Source organism: Cololabis saira, chromosome 9, assembly GCF_033807715.1.
Source record: "Cololabis saira isolate AMF1-May2022 chromosome 9, fColSai1.1, whole genome shotgun sequence".
Taxonomy (NCBI): Eukaryota; Metazoa; Chordata; class Actinopteri; order Beloniformes; family Belonidae; genus Cololabis; species Cololabis saira.
Window position 1 is genome coordinate 11,343,375 of NC_084595.1, and position 15,773 is coordinate 11,359,147.

The 15,773-nt window shown below is 41.0% G+C and overlaps 1 protein-coding gene across 2 annotated transcripts in view; it reads left to right on the forward strand.

The window, feature by feature from the left end:
- The window catches only part of cux2b (cut-like homeobox 2b), a 109,020-nt gene that overhangs the window by 35,131 nt on the left and 58,116 nt on the right, over positions 1-15,773 (forward strand). For both annotated transcript variants that reach the window (XM_061730474.1, XM_061730475.1), the window contains exons 2-3: positions 8,130-8,240; positions 11,267-11,314. In XM_061730474.1, coding sequence (XP_061586458.1) covers positions 8,130-8,240; positions 11,267-11,314 — 159 coding nt within the window. The remainder of the gene's footprint in view (positions 1-8,129; positions 8,241-11,266; positions 11,315-15,773) is intronic.

Here is a 15,773-nt window from a genome sequence, read left to right on the forward strand (position 1 = left end):
TTAGATTCATTTATTTTTGGTTCAAATGAAAGTGCGACAGAGAGGGAGGGTAAAGGAGTGTTTCCCCCTCTCTCAGACAGGTGGCCCTGGTTTATGTCGCCAGGCCCCCAGGGGCCCTGCTAACGGAGTCTGAGCGAGAGGAGGGACCCGTGTCTTAGGCTACGCAGGTGGTGTGAAATGCAGGCCTCTCTCCACACCTGAAATATTCAAATACTTCCAGCGGCGTCACTTTGATCTCGCTGCAATCGACAAGGGAAAACGTAGAGGGTAGGGGGGGGGGGGGGGGAGAAAACAACAAAAACAAGAGGAAGAGCAGCACACCTGAGAGCGAACAGATTGACATTTCTTAAGAGAGAATAAACAATGGCAGTTAGCAGCGTTGCACTGCCGCACCGCCGTCGTTTCAGGTGAAACTGGGCCACGGCGGCGACGGGGCGGCATCTGATCTCCTGCTAGCTGACCTCAGCGCTAGAACTTCAGAGAAACGAGTCCCCCTGCGGCGCACTTTTCCCTTTTTTTGAAAGATACTGAAAAACAAACCTTGTCCCCAATATAATTGATGTTTTTAAGGTTGACGTCGCTGTTGTTCGATCTATTTTTTATGCCTTTTTTTATTTTACCAAAAAAAAAACCCACAAAAACTTCAGTTTGGAGATGGAGTGGTTCTTTTTGTGTGTGTATGTGTGTGTGTGTGTGTGAAACTTTCCAGATAGTATTTCACATTCACTTCCACATTTGATTTGATCATTTAGTTGACAAGGGTTATGGTGTCTTCTCTCAGGTTTCAGCCCACCAGCCTGCTAATGAATCATAGGACTGTGTAATTAGTCATCCTGCATGTACCGCAGAATGACAATAGACGCACTGATTGTAACCACAGCGTTTGAACAGAGCAGAACAATGGCCTGCCTTAATGATGATATAAGTTGTCTTAATTGGCCTGCGTATGGAGCATTCAGTCAGATATTGTAAATTGAAGTTTTCTAATTGGGGGACATTTAAAGTTATTCATCGGATTCAGAGCGGATTCAAGATTCTTTGAAAGTGCTGTAATAAGACGTTTTTGTGACACCTCTTCATATTATTTAAACAAGACTTGACAATAAATGGATTTGAAGCCCCCCCCCCCCTACAATCACAGAAAGATGTGTTACCAGTGCATTAGTAAGTAGTTTTAAAGGGGGGAAAAAAACATGTTTGTGCATGCGTGTCCAAGTGTAAATGCTGGAATTATGGAGAGAGGAGTGTTGACAAGTAGGCAGTGCTCCGGTTCATCAGGCGTCAAAAACTCTAAATGAAGAAGGGTATGACGAATAATGGCTGACAACAGCAGTCACACCTTTTGCTGATGATTGTAACGCTCTTTCGCTTTCCCTTCCTTTTGTAAGATTTAGCATGCTGTTTGAAGACAGCCTGACTGACTGGGGATTAATTATTTTGGATGATTTATCAGACTTTCCAGTCAAGAGTTTAGAGAGGTGTCAAAGTGAAATGTGATTTTCCTCATAAGTGAGCCATATTTCTGCAAAGTGCAGCCGGCGTTGACGGCAACAGAGTGGACACGTGTACGCTGACTGTACATGTCATCGGTGGATGAGGGGCGGAGAACATCGGTGTCGACCTCACAGGAGGAAGGTGGGGGGGGGGGTTCACTAGGTAAATCAGAGGAGTCGCAACATTAACAGGATAGGTAAGCAGAAATACCCTTTTGAACGTTTGAATTCCTGCTTGCATTCCCATCAGGAGCAACTTAGGATGCAGAGCAACGGATCCGATGGTTTGCAACATCTATAAACCTTTCTTTTGATCAGAGATTAAGCAGGTCAATACCTGCTGTAGTAATAAAACTTGCACGTTTTGGTTACATTGTCATTTTATTTGATGTGGATATTTTTGGTAGTACAGTGGCTCGTTCATTTGAGAAGTTGAAGGGACTGATTGTTACTCCCCCGGATATCTACAGGACTGTCTCAGAAAATTAGAATATTGTGATAAAGTTCTTTATTTTCTGTAATGCAATTAAAAAAAAAAAAAAAAAATGTCATACATTCTGGATTCATTACAAATCAACTGAAATATTGCACTCCTTTTATTATTTTAATATAGCTGATTATGGTTTACAGTTTAAGATTAAGATTCCCAGAATTTTTTTGAGATAGGATATTTGAGTTTTCTTAAGCTGTAAGCCATGATCAGCAATATTAAAATAATAAAAGGCTTGCAATATTTCAGTTGATTTGTAATGAATCCAGAATGTATGACATTTTTGTTTTTGCATTACAGAAAATCACAATATTCTAATTTTCTGAGACAGTCCTGTACATTGAAGGGCTTAGTCTAGTTTAGAACCTTTTATTTTTTTAATTCAGGGTAGCACGAACTCGGATAACCTCTAAATTAACTTACTTGAATCGTTCTAAGACGAGCGCCGCTCATGCAGGAGTTTAATGCAAACTCTTTCAACAAATTCCGAGTCTGACCCTGGTGTGGTGGAGGTCTAACGGCGCTGTGCAGATGACAATGATGCTGACTGCCATGATTTTTTTTTTCTCTTGAATTGAAGCAGCTCTTTCCAATCTGAGGGGAGGGTTAAAGTGAAGGAGCAGCATTTGCGGGTAAACAGACGGAGATGTCAGGTGACTGCAGCCCCACACTGCTTCCTTGTCAAAAGCCAGTTGCTCAGATCGTGTTCATGGTGGAGGGTCAGAGAGGTCAGAGGCTCCTCCTGCCCTTCTCTGTCAGGGATGGTCCAGCAGACACTCACTCACTCACTCTCTCACTCTCTCTCTCACTCTTTTGCACACACACACACACACATACACACACACTGTCTGTTTTGCCTTTAACTGATGCTCAGCACAAGGAGGGCAGATAAGAATTCATTGTGGATCGTTGCTATGGACAGGCCTTTCCTGCACCCCCTCCACCCCGACCGCCAAAATCGCTACCTCCTCCCTCAGTGATTCGGGTGGTTGCCAGTAATAATGTTGAGGCCATACTAGACTGCCATTGATTGTGGTGATTTGATTTATTGATCCGTGCACCCTCTCAAATGTGGCGTCTGATATGCAGGGCTAATCTGAGGCAGCTATGGACAGTCTTGTGCCTCACAGAAAATGGGAGGCAATAAGCATTGTATGAAAGGAAACTACACTTATCTTAATCACAGAGCGTTCCCTGCCCCCCCCCCCCCACAACCCCCTTCCATGCACGAATGTTAAACGCACATGTGTGCCTAAGCGCTCTTTTGTGCAAGACCTTGCATGCAAGTGTGTGTGTGTGTGTGTGTGTGTGTGTGTGTGTGTTTTGCATTGGCGTGTGCATGGAGTGGGGGTTGTGAGCCAGTACAGTCACCAGGCAGAACAGAGTGGATCTATAAATTGATGGAATTCAAAGCCTCCAGCATTGATTACCATTATAACAAACAGCAGCACGCAGAATGTCTGATTATTTTTAGACAAAGATTCTGTGCTCTCAGCAGCAATTCTGCTGATGCTGTCACACTTTCAGACATCTGCCTATGATTGCAATTAGACGGGATACAAAAAGAAAAATAATACCCCATCTGCATTTTTCCCTCTCTCTTCTTCCTCCTTCCTATTTTTCCCTCTTTAATTTGTGCTGTCAAAGCCCAGCGCACACAATAGTGATTTTGACTCTGTCTACCTCATTGCAGTACCTTGGTAGTATTTTTCCCCAGTTGTCAACATTTTCCACCATCGGTTGTCTTTGTAAAAGGCCAGAAAATAGCTTACAACTGCAGATGTAATCAAGAACAGCTTAATGAATCAATGTCAAACCTACTCCAACACAATGCATTAGTGAATCCTGCGTTTTAGCTGAAACATTTCCACTTGCACGTATTGTTACAACGAAGGTTTACGCTCAGATCTTTGCCAAGCGCTGTTGGGTTTTCCATTGCTGTTTTTTTCCCCTTGTTTTTCTGCCTCTATCAGGAGACTATTCTGAAATCAAACCTGTTGTTTGGGTCGTTGAGCTTCAAATCCATTTCAAAACTACCAGTAGGCTGCAGGTTCCTCCGGTTCAAAACCAATAATATTGTTGATTGTTAGTTGTTTTTTTTTTTTCTTTAAGTCAGAAGTCACCACAATAGCTGTCCTCCGGCATATTGACGAGGACACAACAGGACTGATTCCATGCTCAAAATTTCTTCTTTCCTGCCCCTCCAGCCTCAGTGGCAGCTCCACCCTCCCCCAGAGGAAACTCATCAATTATGGCTGTGTGTTTTGACTGGCAGAGCCTTAATGACAAGAGCTCTGTATTGACAACACTGCCACACAATGAAAATGTGGTCCCAGTCGTCCTTCGTAAAACCTGTCAAATGATTACTAAGAAACTCCTCTTTGCACAGCAGATTGAAACTCACCTCTTCCCATTTTTGCGATGAAGAAAGAGTCTAGATGCTCATGTAAAATCAGTTCACAAAGGATAAAGCTCAACATAATGAAGATAAGTGAATTTTATCAGAGGTCTCAAAGGTGCCCTAGTTGTAGGTTGAAATAGATCACATCTGATTAAGAAGTAGGGGGAAATCTTCTTTAGTATCTTTTGCCTCCTGAGATGGCATTACTATTTCAGCAACACTATATTGCAGTTTCCCCCCTCATCATTAGTCTGAGCAAGGCAACCAAAGTAGCAAAGCAGTCTGTTCTGCCTCACTTCTCTCCAGAAGGACAGGCAGTAGGTTTCATTTGACGGGCTGTTGCCCAGGCTCCCCTCCCTCATAATGGTCTAGAAACTGTAGGGATGCTTTCAAAATAAGCATGGCACGATGATTGCACTGTTTGGCTTGCGTAGTGCACGAGTACCCACTGTGCTCATCAAGCGAGCCACGGCAAAAGTGAACTCTGCTCCACACAGAGGCCACAGAAGCACTGGCAAACTCTGAATCACCATACTCTTATATCTTAAGCACTTATAAAATCCTCTCAAAGTCACTTCTCGAGGAATTTTTTCTCTTCGTCAGATTAGCTGGTCTGGGGCCATTCGAATCTATCGGAAGTTGGTCTGCTTCTGAAATCCTTACACTCTAATCTCCAAGAAGGCTCATCCCAGATGGTCTGTAAGGACTAACGGGAATTAATAAAGTCTTGGCCCTTTTCAGTGGCGGATTCACGGAGAATGACATTTTCAACTCTAACCCGATGTATCACAAACGCAGCCGTCGAAAACCAGATTTCTTTTTTAAATTTTTCAAATGTATTTGTTTTTATATATATGTATGTTTGTATGTATGTATATATATATATGTGTGTGTATTTTTTTTATATATGTATATATATATATATATATATATATATATATATATATATATATATAAAAATACACACACATATATATACACATACATACATACATACATACATACATACATACATATATATATATATATATATATATATATATATATATATATATATATATATATATATATATATATATATATATATATATATATATATATATATATATATATATATATATATATACAGGACTGTCTCAGAAAATTAGAATATTGTGATAAAGTTCTTTATTTTCTGTAATGCAATTAAAAAAAACAAAAATGTCATACATTCTGGATTCATTACAAATCAACTGAAATATTGCAAGCCTTTTATTATTTTAATATTGCTGATTATGGCTTACAGTTTAAGATTAAGATTCCCAGAATATTCAAATTTTTTGAGATAGGATATTTGAGTTTTGTTAAGCTGTAAGCCATGATCAGCAATATTAAAATAATAAAAGGCTTGCAATATTTCATTTGATTTGTAATGAATCCAGAATGTATGACATTTTTGCATTACAGAAAATAAAGGACTTTATCACAATATTCAAATTTTCTAAGACAGTCCTGTGTGTGTATATAGAGAGAGAACATTTTCGCTTCATCTAATAAGTAAATCATCTAAAGTGTTTTGACAACTTGGGGCTTCCGTAGTTTGGAAACTATCATCAGACACCAAGTCTAATGGGGCCAAGACTTGGTGTTCAGCTTGCTGGTAACGGAGATTAAATTTGAGAATGCTAATAAGTAACACAGGTTTTGAGATGTTACTACATTGCCTGTGTTGCACATTTACCATTTACCTGCATGCGACCAGAATCCACATCGGCAGATGCTACATATTGATATGGAGCTTTGATTCTGTAACCACCTCACCATCGCTCTCATATTATTATTATTATTTCAAATGTTTTTATTAGACACTCTCATAGATCTCTAGCAGTGAGCCACAATGCAAGGTGTTGACCCGAGACATTTCAACATATGTTCAGTTAGTCACTTACGGGAAGGAGCTGGAGATATTTCCCATTTCTCAGCACATGTCAGCTAAAAGACAGATATATTTTTAATAACTTAATTGTGTCTTTAATCTTATCTCATTATACATCTAACTTCTCACCTCTACTATTATGTGCCAAGATGGCTGAAGACAACATACAAAAATTAGTTCCTAATGTTCTACCACTTCGTTAGCACCTAAATAGAAGATTTCCCAAACAATGAACTCGTTAGTTTTGTCATCGCAATGAATAGTCTGAAGCAGCATGGTAGCGAGGGAAAAAACTCATGCTGCAGTACTATTTTGAAAGTTGTTTTTTATTTAATGCGGAATAATTGGTTCTAATGCATCACATTTTGGATAAGAAATCACATTGCTTGTGCCTAGACCAGACCAAATACCATCTTACTGTGTCCCACAGTCAGATGTCAGTTCAGCCTGTACACGTGACACTCGTAGTACGCGATGGAGCATCTTTAGTATAAAGAGTAACATTTGTACCTTCAGCTGTAGATTCATCTCAACTTTTGCCGCTGTCTAACTTGTCTATCCAGGGACTTGAACCAGCAGCCCTTCAATTAACAGCCTGGTCCTCTGACCGGCAGCCTATCACCATCCCACGAGGCCACGGCTGTTGAAGTTTCATCCTTTTCACTTTCTGTCTTTCTCTTCTCTCTCTTTTTCTTTTTTTTCTTGTGTGATAATTTCTTAAATTGCCTTTAAGTAAGACTGCAGATTAATTAAAACACAGTCAATTTAATTTCCAGCTTCATATATAAATTCGCACTGGTAATTGAATCCCCTACTCCACTTTTTATATTGTAAGCCAGCGGTTACAAGAGAAGGTCCTCATAAATTACTGCTAATCACAGTCAAAATGAAGAGAAGATGAATTCACAGTTGTCTACTCTCTGATTGGAGCAGAGCAGGAAACTGTTTTCCTTCTCCCCCCCCTGTTTGCTGAAAGGGCCGGGAATTGGATGGCTGATCAATAATATCGGATTTGTGGATGGCATGTGGTGCAGCTGAGTCCAGCATGAATGCAGTTGTTCAGACGAAGCGCCTACTACACGGACAGCTTGGGAGAGCAGGATCAGACGAGTCGCCGGGGTGGAGCGCACAGTTGCCAGGATACGGAGATGTAAACAACGACCATTGTGGGGAGACATTCATGGAACAGCGATCAGGGCTGTTGTTGCAGCATAAGGGGTGATTTGGTTAAAACCATGACAGCTGCAGTCACGTATTGAAAATCTATGCAGGATCAATATATGGATTGGTGCGGGTGAAGGGCGAGAGATTGAAAAGGGGCTGAAAATGGATCTGACCCGTGGTGATTACGACAGCATGCAAGGCTATTGGATGTTGGGACCGGGTCTCGGCCGGGCTTATAGAGCAGAAGGAGGCTCTGTTTGTTTGTAAGGGTGTTTTGTCAGGTTATTGGGCCCTTACACGTGACTCGCCGCCCGCCCACCTCCCGCTCTGCCCTCCCTCCCTCTCTTTCGCCCCACTTGCTCAATTGCGCTCTATAGCTGTTGCAAGCGTATTGATTATTTCAAATACTGATTATCTAAAAGGCCTTCTGCTACTGTAGGCATTGGATTTATTTTGGCTTAATTATTTATGTGCCAGGGCTAGCTGTAAGTATTACTGCTGTGAGATCATGAAGGATTACATTGTTAATATTCAGCAGTGTATTTTTATTTATGCACACTCTGAGCTTTACCGGATGAGCGTTGGCAGGCTCCCTAAAGTATAGTGTCTCTCCACTCTTCATCCTCTCACCATTTCTCACTCGTTTTTGTGTGTGTGTTTTTACAGAGGGAGCTAAACTCTGTAGCCTCGGAGCTGGCGGGTCGACAAGAGGAGAGCGAACATTCCCACAAGCACCTGGTGGAGCTGAGCAGGGAGTTCAAGAGAAATGTGCCCGAGGTGAGTCTCGCCCCCTGCCCCACATTATCTCAGCTGCACGCGTCATTTTTCCTCATCTTCACCTCAGCAGGTCCTGGGCATCCGCTGCCGCTCGCTGGAACCCCCGCCCAGCCGCTCTCTTTCCGGGCTGGAAATGACTTGTTTTTTGAAAAATCTGCATTAGTACATTGTATGTTGGCAGTGCACAACACTAACAACTGACCCCCCACCTCCACACACACACATGCACACACACACGCCCCGTCCCTCCCTCCAGGAGCTCAGTTAATATTTAAATGCTGAGGCCTTGCAGTAGTCGCCCCTGGCTTGGAGGGATGAGAGGCCAGGGGGCTCATTTACAAAAGGTAAGCACAACATTGCCGCTTAATTCTGATTCACAGCTTAAGCGCCAGTTTATTAGAGTTATATATTTTTGTCAGGCCTGGCAGCTCGTGCTTTTCTCAATTTCTTTGATATGACAGGGACTAGTCTCTTCGTACCCAAGTGGATTGAAGCTATGGCAAAATGCAATATACTGAATTTTCATGAGGACAGGTGCTCCTCCACTTTAGTCATCCTACAGAATATTCTCTGAAACACATTTTCATACTTAAAATTTAAGAGTTAAAGATTTTTTGGGGGGACATTAATCTGAAAACAATGTTCACAAACCCAGATCTACATAAAGACACATACATGGTTTTTCTCTGCTGGCTGTAAAAGGTCCTCAACTGGACTCTTTGCTATCTAGAATAAGAGTGGTTATGACTTCTTTCTTTTTCTTGTAACACTATACTTTTAATTAAACATCTGGATCTCTTTGTGGACAGTGTGAGCAGAAGATTACTACAATCTTTGGCTCTTTCACTGCAAATATTCATGTATTTTGGCACAAATGTGAAATACTGTATGAACTTGTAACATCTCTCCCAAGTCCTACACCTAGATGACCTCATACAGGATCAGTCTTTACACAATGACCGGCGGGTTCAGCTGTGCAGCACACAGATCAGTAGCAGGACACCCACGTTTTCAAATGTTAAAGATGATCATTTATAGCAGTAATAACACCTTAACAGTATACGAAGCATTACGTGCCATAGTTTAGTGCAGGGGTCGGCAACCCAAAATGTTGAAAGAGCCATATTGGACCAAATACACAAAAAACAAATATGTCTGGAGCCGCAAAAGATGAAAAGTCTAATGCTGAAGTACAATCTCGAGAAAAGTAGAAATGTTGAGAAAAAAGTCAAAATGTTGAGAAAAAAGTCAAAATGTCGAGAAAAAAAGTCAAACTTTCGAGAAAAAAAGTCAAAATTACGAGAAAAAAGTCAAAAGATCGAGATTAAAAAGGAAAGAAAAAAGGAAAAAATGAAGAAAAAGAAAAAAAAGAGAAAAAAAAATAAAAAAGGGGAAAAAAAGAAGAAAAAAAAGGAAAAAAAAAGGTCAAACATTTTTGAAAAAGCTCCAGGAGCCACTAGGGCGGCGCTAAAGAGCTGCATGCGGCTCTAGAGCCGCGTTTTGCCGACCCCTGGTTTAGTGTGCAGTGCTAACACCTGCTGAGATGCCATCTGTCCAGCAGGGAATTTAGTAATTTTCCTCCTTGCGACACTGAGGATGTGAAGACAACACAGACAAAACCTTATTCCATCTCACTTTTTTGAGGCAAAATGGCAATTAAGGTAGACTGAGCTGAATAGATGAACAGGTAAATCTGTGAATGATACAGAGAGGATTTTTGTCCTTTTTCATCATCTTCTTTGAAATGATCATCCATTGACATTTGGCTGAAGTCAAAGAGAATATTTTTATGTTTTATAAATTAACCCCGGGGCTATTTGCTGTGCTGCCTGTCTGTCTTAGTCTGAGCGTGTAGTGGAGCGCTGTAATCTTGTCAGTATAATACAGGCATTTAAGACTGGATCAGGCTGTCGCCACTGGCAGCACAATCCCCTTACCTGAGGCTACAAGGGAGGCATGTCTGGATTTCTGAGCTCTGATTCAAGCTATTGGAAAGCCTCACTTTTCAAACATGCCCTCTCAAACCCGTTAGATTTAATCACTACACCACAGCGTTCAGTACACATCGCCGGCACGCGTGTGCAGTGAGAAAAAAGCTGCATTGAGGTTTTCAGGGATGCTACACGCCGATGTAGTCTCTGTCATCCTGAATGCTTCAAATAAGAGGATGCGTTACATTCTCAGACGTTCTAGATCAGGGGTCGGCAACCCGCGGCTCTAGAGCCGCATGCGGCTCTTTAGCGCCGCCCTAGTGGCTCCTGGAGCTTTTTCAAAAATGTTTGACCTTTTTTTTCCCTTTTTTATTTTTTTTCTCTTTTTTTTATTTTTCTTCATTTTTTCCTTTTTTCTTCCTTTTTCCTTTCCTTTTTAATCTCGACTTTTGACTTTTTTTCTCGTAATTTTGACTTTTTTTTCTCGAAATTTTGACTTTTTTTCTCGAAATTTTGACTTTTTTTCTCGAAATTTTGACTTTTTTTCTCAACGAGATTGCAGGGGTGTGACACTGACCCTTATATTGTATAATTTACTTACTCGTTATCTGTAATGTTTATTTTTATTCATTTTATTTATTTATTTATTTTTTTAAATTTATTTGTATGTTTTTGTTTATTTTTAATTTTATTGTCTTTATTTTCATCTCTGAATGGTACAATAATTTAGTTGTAGGGATGGGGCTCCGTTGGAGCAAGACATGTGAGGGTTATAGGTGTTTATCCTATTTACTATGTTAATTCAAATCTCTTGTATGTAATTATTTTGTGAAAATTGAAAAAAAAAACAATAAAAAGACCTTTGAATAAAAAAAAATAAGAGGATGCGTTCGGGAAGGAGGGTGAAACTTATACGAAAAACAAAATAAAAAGAAGTCTTGCTGGCTTTTTTAAGTGTTTGTTTCCCAAGCCTTGGGGAGTTTCAGTGACGTTCCTTATGGAGCTGTTTGCAACCCATTGAGGCCAGTCGCATTCGCGGACAGGTTTAAAAAAAACAACTGCTGAGACAGAGTTTCCTCTTTTGTCTGTACACAGGAGGTCCGGGACATGGTGGCACCTGTTCTCAAGAGTTTCCAAGCCCAGGTGAGTCACATGTCTCAGCCAGTACTCGAGTTGTAAAAAAAAATCAGGGGGGATGGTGGATTTTATCATATGGGGACAGATCATTTGTGCTTTGTGCTTTGTGATTACAAATAATATAATATATTACAAATAATAGCACTGACAAAAACACCTGCAGAAATACTGCAGGAATGACATAGCAGCAGTTAAATGCAGCCTTCTGTAAGCTTTAAATATCCACTGGGCTTACATCAAATACATCAAAACACAACAATAAAAAACAGTTTTCTGAACTTATCAATATGACTCTGTCCTTCACAGGATAAGTAAAAATGGATCACTGCAAAAACTCAAAATCTTATCAAGAATATTTGTGTTATTTCTAGTTAAAATGTCTCATTTAAGTAAAAAAATCTCATTACACTTAAAACAAGACTCATCATTGGAAAAAACAACAATTTTCACCTGTTTCAAGTAGATTTTCACTTAAAATAAGTAGAAAAATTTGCCAGTGGAACAAGATTTTTTTGCTTGTAATGAGAAGATAAATCTTGTCCCACTGGCAGATTTTTCTACTTATTTCAAGTGAAAATTTACTTGAAACAGGTGAAAATTGTCAAATAAGTTATTTTCCTGGTGTTATTTTTCTGGTGATGACTCTAAATGTTGAAATAACAGTAATACCACATTCATTGATGAAATGACATAAGGGATGGAAAGGACGGATGGCAGTTTTACAGGGGGGGGGGATTTTGACCATTTTTATTTCAGGGGGGATGCCATCCCCCCTCATCCCACCTCAACTCCAGTACTGGTCTCAGCACTTTGCAGCTCACAGACTCTGCAGAGTAAAAAGACTCCATAAACCACTAAGTAGCATTTTCTATTGATGGTTTCCTACATTTCTGGTCCACAAAATGACGTAAAGGAGACTGTCCTGTTGGGTATGATGTGGACACTGACCGGAGGAGACTGCTGTGCTCCTGGAATGAATGATTTGATAGATACGGGCAGAAATCTATGGCATACTTTTCATGTTACTGCTCATCTGGTGCTTATTGACTGATGCCTTTTCTGTCAAAGTGAAGTAGCATCTATCTGCCATTAGATGATCAGATATCTGGCTATCATATTTTCTTGGCTGAGACAAGCCCTCATTTCCTGTTGTGATGGTGTATTCACCGTGCCCCCTCTGACGTCGCCATATTGAAAAAGTCATCTGATACCTACCAAGACTCTGCTCCAGCCATTAAACCAAGGTCATAAATCACATTTGTGAGCTGCGTTATGGTCCGCAAAGCAGAGGCTTATGGAAATGATACCGCAAATATGTTTCCAGCCTCGTTCTCTCCTCTAAACTCTCTCCCAGCGCTAACCTGAAAGCCCTATCATCTGTAAACATGAGAACACTCGGCATGGATTGTTCGGATCTCTTGGAAGTGATTATTGACAGCTTCTTTTTAATGCTTTCTAATTGACCATGCCCAAGCAAGCGTGTACCTTGGCAGCAGCTATCGCTCTGTGCCACACTTCACACTGCTCCGCGGTTGATTTCTATGCTAATTCAATTACTTTCACCTGTAAAAGTTGCAGAAATATCAGCTGCACGCTTCCATGTCTTTTTTTATTGTGCAAACAGGAACCCAAAGGATTAATTTGAGCACCATTGATGTCTGACAACTGGGAGTCCAGAGATGTTACAGTAGATAACATGGATGGCTGATAATGAGCAATGAGGTTTTTTTTTTCTTTCTTTTTTTTTCCTCCCCTCCATCCTCCTCCCCGCTTCACTGCTACAGGCCTCTGTTTGTACTTCTCTGGTCTCACCTGTGTAACTTCCACAACCTGGTGTTCTGCTCATTGACAAATAAGGAGGCTCAGTACTCAAGTTGTAAAAAACAATCAGGGGGGATGGTGGATTTTATCATATGGGGACAGATAATTTGTGCTCATTACAAATAATATAATATATTACAAATAATAGCACTGACCAAAACACCTGCAGGAATGACATAGCAGCAGTTAAATGAAGCCTTCTGTAAGCTTTAAATATCCACTGGGCTTACATCAAATACATCAAAACACAAAAATAAAAAACAGTTTTCTGAACTTATCAATATGCCTCTGTCCTTCACAGTAAAATGGTTCACTGCAAAAACTCAAAATAAGAATATTTGTCCTATTTCTAGTTAAAATGTCTCATTTTAGTAAAAAAATCTTATTACACTTAAAACAAGACTCATCACTGGAAAAAAACAACAATTTTCACCTGTTTCAAGTAGATTTTCACTTGAAATAAGTAGAAAAATCTGCCAGGGGAACAATATTTTTTTTGCTTGTAATGAGAAGATAAATCTTGTCCCACTGGCAGATTTTTCTACTTATTTCAAGTGAAAATGTACTTGAAACAGGTGAAAATTGTCAAATAAGTTATTCTTCTGGTGTTATTTTTCTGGTGATGACTCTAAATGTTGAAATAGCAGTAAAACCCCATTCATTGATGAAATGACATAAGGGATGGAAAGGGGGGATGGCAGTTTTACAGGGGGGATGATTTTTACTGTTTTTATTTCAGGGGGGATGCCATCCCCCCTCATCCCCCTTCAACTCGAGTACTGAGTAGGGTATGTTATGTGTACGTACGGTTGCAAGGTGAAGTGTGCTTTCTCGGAGCACCACAATATCATAACCCTCTGGAGTTTTTGTGATACACCTTGACCTTATTGGTAATGTCAAACAGCTTGCAGAGGCTTATGAACTTTACCCAGCAGTAGTCTCCCCGACCTCGGCGCGAGCCGTGGGACCTGGACCTGCTGCTTCAGGGGGAGATGCTGAAGAGGTGGTGGCTTGTTTGGCTGTGTGGTTTGGGATGGGCCTAACGTTCCCCTGCAGGTGCACTGTACAGGTGGCGAGTGCTCATGTAAAGCCCCCCCCCCCAGTAAATCCCAGTAAAAAGGGTCCCAAATACCGCGCGGCACTCCTTGTGGTATTTTCGACCCTCATCATGCCACTTCTAAAGGAGAAGTCGTCTCCTTTGAAGTGTTAGTGACATGACAGGTTCGCTTTCTTTTCTTTTTTCATTTCAGTGTCCCCCACCCACTTTCCCTCTCTTCTCTCGTCCAATCTTGCCTTCTAATTATCACTAACCAGGCGACTGATTAGAAACGCGTTGCCGACCTAGTTTTTCTGCCGGAGCTGGAGGAGGAGAAAGGGTTAATCCCAGAGCTGGTGGCTGTCATTGGTCGCTTCCCTCCTTTTTCTCTTCTTTTTCGTTCCGCTCTCCTCCTTTCCTTCCCTGGAAGTTTGCTAATGAGGTCCCGTCAGAGCTGAGGAGAGGTGTTAATTTGGCCTTGTGAAGTAGGAAGGAGATTAAGGACAGTGAGGAGCTGAGTTTACGGCTTAAAATACACCGCTGTCCTTATTAATCCACAGGGCCCTGGGAGACCGGCGTTTTTGGTTTTATAATGAACGCTGTCTTATAATGAAGGTAATTTTAATAAAAATTTGCGACGAAGAAGAGGAGAGGGTACGTGTCTCTGCGGTCTCATGCACACCTTTGGGGCCGAGGGATGCGGCGGTTATTTCTCAAATAACTGATCGCTCGAGAGTCGGCCCGTTGCAACATTCTCCTCGCAGAACTTTCACACACCTCTGAACATTGATGCAACACACTTCACCGAGACTGTCGGGCTTCTCGGTGCAATTTACACCTCACTCTCACTTTTCTCCCTTCAGGAAATATCATCGTGAGACAAGAAGGTGAAGAAAAAAAAAAGGAACAGTGACTGATTTTTTTGAATGTTTGTTTCAGAGCAGCAGATCCGTCTTCACGTCAGGCTTTTGTCAGTCGGAGCATCAGGACCAAATTAACCAGTCGTTCCAGTCTTTTTTTTTTTTCCTCCTGACGTTGTTTTGGTGCTCCCAGAAAAAGAAAACGACAGTATGGCTCTAATTACTGAAACTTGCTTTACAATGATAATCCGTGGAGTAATTTAGCGTGCACAATGAGAGTTGTGGTGCTTGTGCAGATGGAGATTCTGATAAATAGTTTGTAACGTGCAATTAGCAACTCTGCCGGTTACATACCATTAACCCCTCAAGCTCAGGAATCATTATTGGCCCTCATTACCAAGCAGCAAGGTACGATTGAGCTGACTAGACATCAAAAACATCAAACGGCTATTAGAGCGCTGCGAACTGGGGGCCGGTGGACACCTGTTTATCAGTCTAACTGTGCCATTTCTTCCCCTGAGGTTGGGAAATGATGATGTAAGGGAAGACTCGTGTTTTTGTGTTTGTTGTTTTTGTTGTTGCTTGTCCTCTATGAGAGCTCAGGAGGTAGTTTGAAGATACAGGAGCTTTTGTCTCCTTGAAGCTGCATTAAGAGATCTTAAAATGGCTGCAGCGTCTCATCTGCATAACTGAGATCTCGCGCCTAAAAGGTACGCTTCCAAATAAAAGGAAAAAAAACAGAAACTTT